The sequence below is a fragment of the Lolium rigidum genome, chromosome 2 (assembly GCF_022539505.1).
Source record: "Lolium rigidum isolate FL_2022 chromosome 2, APGP_CSIRO_Lrig_0.1, whole genome shotgun sequence".
Classification (NCBI taxonomy): domain Eukaryota; kingdom Viridiplantae; phylum Streptophyta; class Magnoliopsida; order Poales; family Poaceae; genus Lolium; species Lolium rigidum.
In genome coordinates, this window is record NC_061509.1 from 103,250,721 (window position 1) to 103,257,513 (window position 6,793).

The 6,793-nt window shown below is 47.0% G+C and overlaps 1 protein-coding gene across 1 annotated transcript; it reads right to left on the reverse strand.

Annotated features, from left to right (window-relative positions):
* Positions 1-1,430: 1,430 nt before the first annotated feature.
* LOC124692184 (ubiquitin-conjugating enzyme E2 28) lies at positions 1,431-4,270 on the reverse strand. Its single transcript, XM_047225508.1, has 4 exons — positions 4,085-4,270; positions 2,818-2,945; positions 1,938-2,042; positions 1,431-1,731 (listed from the first exon to the last, which is right to left on the reverse strand). The coding sequence occupies exons 1-4, from the start codon at positions 4,152-4,154 to the stop codon at positions 1,588-1,590; spliced, it is 447 nt and encodes a 148-aa protein (XP_047081464.1). The 5' UTR covers positions 4,155-4,270; the 3' UTR covers positions 1,431-1,587.
* Between the last annotated feature and the right edge of the window lie 2,523 nt (positions 4,271-6,793).

Below are 6,793 nucleotides of genomic sequence, written 5' to 3' on the forward strand. Positions count from 1 at the left end.
GGGCCGACGCCGTCGTTGAAGCGGGAGCGCTTCTTGCACTCCGCGCGTCGCGCACGCCGGCGAGCGGACATCTCGTCCTGCCGTCTGCTGCGTTCGAGGGCCTCGGCCAGGGAGCTTTCCCACAGGGCCATCGCCTGGGCAATGGCCACCTTGGTAGCCGCCGCCTCCGCCGCCGCCCGGGCCTCCTCCTCCTCCGCCGCCGCCTGGACCGCCGCCGCTGCCCGAGCCTCCTCCTCCTCCGCCGCAGCCTGGACCGCCGCCGCGTCCTCGTTCGCCTGGACCGCCGCCTGGATCGCTGCCACGTCGGCGATGAAGCGGGCCCTGTCCCTAGCCGCCTCCTGCACGGCTTCGTCCCCGGCGGCGATGTCGACCTCCGGCCTCCCGGTTCTCTCCGCTCGACCGCGCGGGAGAAGGGCCCCTACGATGGAGCGAGTCCAGGTCGGAGCACATTAACCCCCGAGCCATGGCCATCGCATAGCTGGCGGCTTCCTCCTCCGCCACCCAAGTCTGGCGGCGCTGGGCGTCCCCAGCCAGGGACTCGAAGGACGCGAGCGAGAACCCGCCGGTCGCCGGCGCACTCGAGCGGGTGGGCACGGTGGGGGGTCGTCGTCCGCGATGTCGTGGATGACGGCATCGGCCGGAGGGGCAGCGATGGCCGCCCGCGCCTCCGCGAGCTCGGCCCTGGCGTCGGCGAGCTCGGCCATGGCATTGGCGATCTCCGCCCTGGTCACCGCGAGGCGCCCTTCCGCGTGCTCTGCCACCTCCGCCTCCGCCGCCGCCTCTAGGTCCAGCTGCTGGGCCTCAATGCCGACGGCGGCTACCTCCTCCTCCTCCGGGTGGAGCTGGCGGCACATGTGAACAACGTGCTCCCAACTCATGTGGTCCACCATGGATGGATGGTAGGGTTAGCTTGAGGTGTGCCCGTCGCCCCCGCCGGTGTCCACCATATATAGCCACGGCGGGGCGGGAAACGGTGTTGGCGCGCAGGGAGTTCGCCGGCGAAACTTACCAATGTATTGGGCACACGCGGGAACGATCGTCGTCGCGCGGGAACAGTTAATCGCTGGCGGCAGTCCTCAATGGGACGTAAAACGACATTAGCGAGCTTGACGCTATCCCCGGATAAAATATGCGTCCGCACCACTGGAGGTACCCCAGACGCAAACGGTCGCCCTGGGCCACAACGCGTACGCAGGCCAACGCAAACTGACATTTCTGAAATGCGTGGGCCCGCTGGTCGGCCCGCTGGAGATGCCCTTAGTAGGTAGTTCTGGTAAAATTTGGTAAGCAATCGCTGTTACTCATGCCATCTACCATACAAATATCGAGTCACTACTAACAAACAAAAAAGAAAAGGCACATTTGACAACCGATTGACCGAACAAGGTGGAGACAACTGATCTCGGCCTCGCAGTTGTTACTTAGGAACAGAAAGGCAACATTTGAATGCTCACTGAAGACTTGAAGTAGACCATCCACCACTTCATTTACAATAAGCTTAGCTTAATTTGGTTCTTGCTGTTTCTTAAATGTTGAACACAGCAGGATTATCTGAAAAGTGCATCAAATTCCTCATGTTGAAGAATGTTAACCCATTGCATACTTCTGAGTCCAGCTCCTTGCGGTAGACTCATACTTTGCCCGATCAGCTTTGTACATGTGAGCGATCTCCGGAACCAATGGATCGTCAGGGTTTGGGTCCGTCAGTAGGGAGCAGATTGAGAGGAGCACCTAAAGAAATACCCACATAATATAAGTTAGTTTAGAACTGAGTCATTAAACTAAATTTGCTTTTGAATTTTGTACTAAGCCACCAGGTGTACATAACATGGGGTTGCAACCTCGGCATAACATAGTACGTTTAGTTCGATTCTCAAATTCAAGATGCAAATCTGTTATGATTTACTGGGAATAGAATGGAAGAATGGCAAACTGACCTTTGAAATAGTCAATGCAGGACTCCACTGCTCCTTCAGGATATCAAGGCAGATACTGCCATTGCTGTTAACGTTTGGATGGAACACCTTTGTTTTGAAAGCGACCTGCAAAATTTATATATTAATTGTAAGTTTCTGCAGAAACAAGAACATCGAACTCAAGACAGGGAAATCAAAGGGGAGTCCAAATACGAGTGCTCAATCATTAATTTGTGTGATGCATAAGAAAGTAATCAGCAACATATGGTCTGTTTTGCCCCAAGAGACGATTCATGCTGGCACAAATTGACCGATATTGCGAATAATTAACCATCATATTTCAGGATTGTATAAAATAAGCTTCAGCATTAAGCAGTTGAGGAAACATGAAGCAGAAGTACTTCATAAGGAGACAGAGAAGGTAATCAAGCAACCACAACAGCTGCTGCATACACTATAACAAATAGTTACACAGGTACAAACATAACAGAAGATGAAGTTCCACTTGGACAAGCGAGTTGCTTAAGATTATATGCAAGCTGAGCACAAATCCTCTACATGGTTTGATTTTAGGAAGAACTACAATCTTACCACAATTGCAATTCACTAGATGGAATCCACTAAACGACAGATACTGTGGTATTGCTAGCTTCTTATAAAAAACCTAGTGTCATGCACATAAAGGAAAAACAAGTAACGCCTATTTAAAACATGAGAAAGTTTCCACCATGTGTGCTATGCTAATTGTGCAACTCAAAAAATATCGCACACCTGCGAACTTTTAGAACACTATAACAGATCTTGATTTATCAGTTGCTTGTATAGGGCTATAGGCCATATATAATAGTATAAACCAGTGAAGTAATGCATCCCGTATATAACAATGTCTTACTGTCTATACCTTAGGTGGTTTGAAGGGGTAATCCGGAGGAAAATGTATTGTAACCAAGAAGACACCACCACTGTAAGGGCTGTCTGATGGACCCATGATCGTTGCCTGCCAGTGGAACATATCTTCAGCCACAGGCCCTGATAGACACAAAAAGGATGTGAATCAGTCATACACATGTAAAAAATAATGCACACGACTCTGAAGAACTTAGTAATCACATGTACAGAATTAAACTCAGACACAATGTCAGTACGCACTTGCAGATAGCATGGTTCTATGCAGGGCCTTACATTTTGGGCCGACAGAACATTTACAAGTGAATGCTTGCTTATTTGGATAAACTGTGGAACTGCCGTGTATATCACTATATGACCAAATCCCTTGAGAAATAAAATAAAAAACTAGTATGGTGGCATCCCAATTCTTGTGACGTCTGATTCTCTGACCTGTTGTAATGCTACATTGACTGGCTCAGCCTTTCGACACTTGGAAAATGGTGCTAGGGAGATGTATTAGTATATCTAAATTACTGGTGGTTTCTTCTTAGTTATCTCGAATTTGAAGTTTTAGTTAAACATTTTAAAACCTGGCAACAGTTCTCCGTAATATCAAAGCGGTAGCTGCCACAGCTATAGGTCGGACCTCGCCTAAACTGCGGAAACCGTGATTTAAAATCACATATGCTATTGCATGAAGTCATATTCTCTTCCTATATGCTGTTGGAAACTGAATTTAACCGTTCCATGCTCTACGGCATGCGCTTGATTTGAAGGTTCATTCAGAAGTAACAATAATGTCTTTCAATGTTGACCTTTAGAAACAATATTCTCTTCCTATATGCTGTTGGATAACCAATGTTTCCTGAAGAGTTTAGTAACTACTACTGCATCTAGCTTACTGCTGCATGACAGGTAACTCGATAATTCTGGCGTTGCACATCGCAGCTCTTATCCAATATCCAATTGGTTTTTGGCAGAGCTATATATACTGGAAAGTTTAGCTCATTAAATTCCGTACACTAAACCAACCAGCCAACAGTTCTCAAATCCGGTGACGCCAACACGACGGCAAACCATCTCCACGTCGGTGCCTAAATCTAAGAGCAACCGGTTCGATCTAACAACACAACAGTTCCGTTGACGTAGATCTAGCGACAGGTCAAGCAACCAAGCGCGTCAACCAGACAGGCAGCACCAAGAGAGCACGAGCTCTATGCCTCTCATCAGGATAAAGCAAGGCTAAAGAGAGGCAAGGGGGGATGCAACCAATTAACTACCTGCGCTGCAGGAGGTGGGGGGATCCCTCTGCAGATCCTTGAGCTCCTTCAAGATCCGCTTGGAAGCCATGGCAGGCCGATCCTCTTTCTTGACAATCGAAACCAAGAAGAGCTGGGCGAATCTGAGTCTCGATGGAAGGGAGTTGGCAGCGTGGGGGAGGATATTTAAAGGGGGCGGAGGTTGCGTAGCGTATGAGGGGGACGGTGGTGAGTTGGTCCTGAAGTTTCCTGGCTGCAGCCCACGGACTCGGCGATGGAGGGGAAAGGCGAAAGAAAGTGAGCGTGGGCGTGGCGTGGTGGATTGGAACTTTGGAAGTACTCCTAGGAACCGGACGCTGCCTGCCTGGCTGACGACGGGCGAGTATAGAGTTTACCTTTCCACGCGGTTTTGGCTGGTCGGCAGCGCACCGCGCCAATGTACAACTTGTTTTCCGGTCAAGTCCAGTTTACAGCTCTTTCCCTTCATCTATACGAGTTCTGCATGTTTAATTACTGTGCCCTTATTATTGGTAAGGTGGTGTAGGAGTACTACTCCGTATTTGATTTTTGAGTTCTGCTTTAGTGGTCCGCCCCTCCTCTGAAACACCAACCACTAAATAAAACATAAAAAACGGTTGAAATTTGCTGATACCGCTTCGATGTGAAGGACATAGCGGTTGAGATTTAATAGTACCCATCTGAGTTACCTGAATGGTTTGGGGCGAACCACTAAGCAGGCCTCTTCACTTCTTCTTTTGGTAAAACCAAATCTTCGTTGAGCTTACAAGTTGTTCCAATTCGAGCTCCCGAAGAACAACGTTAGAGCCCGAACCAAAATTAGTAAGATAGTGACTAATCCTAACTTACCCCGATCTACTTTTATAAAGTTGCACGCTCTATTAATAGGCAAATACTTTTGTAATTCCAAACGTAAGCTTAGTAATTTTTCTATAAACTCTTTTTATGAGGGTGTTATGTTTGATCTGGTATCATCGAGGTTATCATCATCTCAACTTTTTGAGGATGAAAACTAGTTATTATTCACATCAAAACCTCCAAGAATTTGGTCCTTGACTTTCGTTATTTCTAGGATTTACCATTCGATAGCACCGACCCCCAAGGCAGAAATATGACTTTCTGCGCAGTTTTCTCATAGAAGAGAGCTTTCTTGACCCCAACGTTTTCTTTGTCTCTCTTACAGCTACACCTCCTTAGTGAGATCTAGAATACAAATTGAAGCCATATATTTATACTATGTTTGTGAGGGCTTTTAGATCCAAGTGCTAGCCTCGTGTTGTTACTTGTTGCAGGTTGGGCATCTCCTAGCCGGTTAGAAAATCACTTGGAAACCTCCATGGTTATTCGTGAACAAGCTAAGAGTTGTAAAGGCCAGTGATATATCTTTTACTTTACTTAAAATCTAATTTTTCAAAAGATATATCCTTTCTAATATCATCCGAGTTATACACACTCCTAGAGGCAATGTGTTGCACACTCGAGTGATGCCCTCAAATATTATTTTATCGGTTTTCCCCTAAGCATGGTATATTCGAATTACACTTTTTTTCCAGGTAAACCATTATATATTAAGCCAGCAAGGCGTCTCATTAAAAACCTTGCAGTCCCCTTAGGTACCCTAGTAAGGAAAAAAGAGTGCATCTGAAACTTGTTGCTCCCAAAATCACACAACCCTTACATCGTTTAGGAGAGTTTGCAGAAGGAAACTAGGGGGTTCATCGACCCAATTACAAGCCACATTCGAATTTAAACAATATCTAGCTAGCTCGTGAGACACAGTATTTGTATCTCGCCAACGGTGAGAAAAGGCAACCTTCCCAATACTTCCAGCTTGATTCAGGACATCAGTATATATTGCAGTCGCAACACTCCATATCCGCTCCACCCCAGAAGAGAGTTGAACCACCTCCACCGAATCAGATTTCGCCTCCACACCATTAAATCCAAGAGAGTTCTCCAACATTAGACCATGCAGCATGGTCAGGGCCTAGGCCATAGTCGCAGATGGAACATGCGGTATAAGAGTTGTTGAGGCCGCAATGAAATTACCTTGGGAGTTTCAATGAACTGCACCGGTTGCACCTCATAGGTTATATGCAGAGAAAGCAACATCAACATTTAGTTTAACATAATTCATACCCGATCTGAGCCAGGCCTTTTTCTTCTTTTGGTACATTATAAGTAGCTTTACACGGGATGCATTTGCTACTATCGCCTTAATATAGGTAATACAATTGTTAACCGGAGGGGTGGATTCGCCATGTGTTTGTTGCCTCCTCAGCCACCAGATATACCATGCAGCTACGACTATAGTCTTCTGAATCTTTATAGAGTGATATCCAGGTAAAGCTCGGAATAGACTTTTGAGTAGAAGCTCCATAACTTGTGCCCCAAGCTGATCTATTCCCATTGCTTCCAGGATAGTATCCTCCGGACCTAAGCCATTCCAAATACTTGCCGCCTTTTCACACTTGAACAACATATGTAAGGTGTTTCCCTCCTCAGTATTACAAAGAGGGCACGTAGTCTCTGTCACAGAATAGCCTTCAGGGGAAGAACCCAATGCATTATTCTCCAACAGTATATTCTCACTTTTCCCGACACATCCAGCTTCCACAAAATCTTCCACGTTGGATTATTCAGAGATGTTTCCGAGATGAGAGATCTACAGGTCACGCCATTAAACTGGTGTTTCCATTATACATGGTAGGC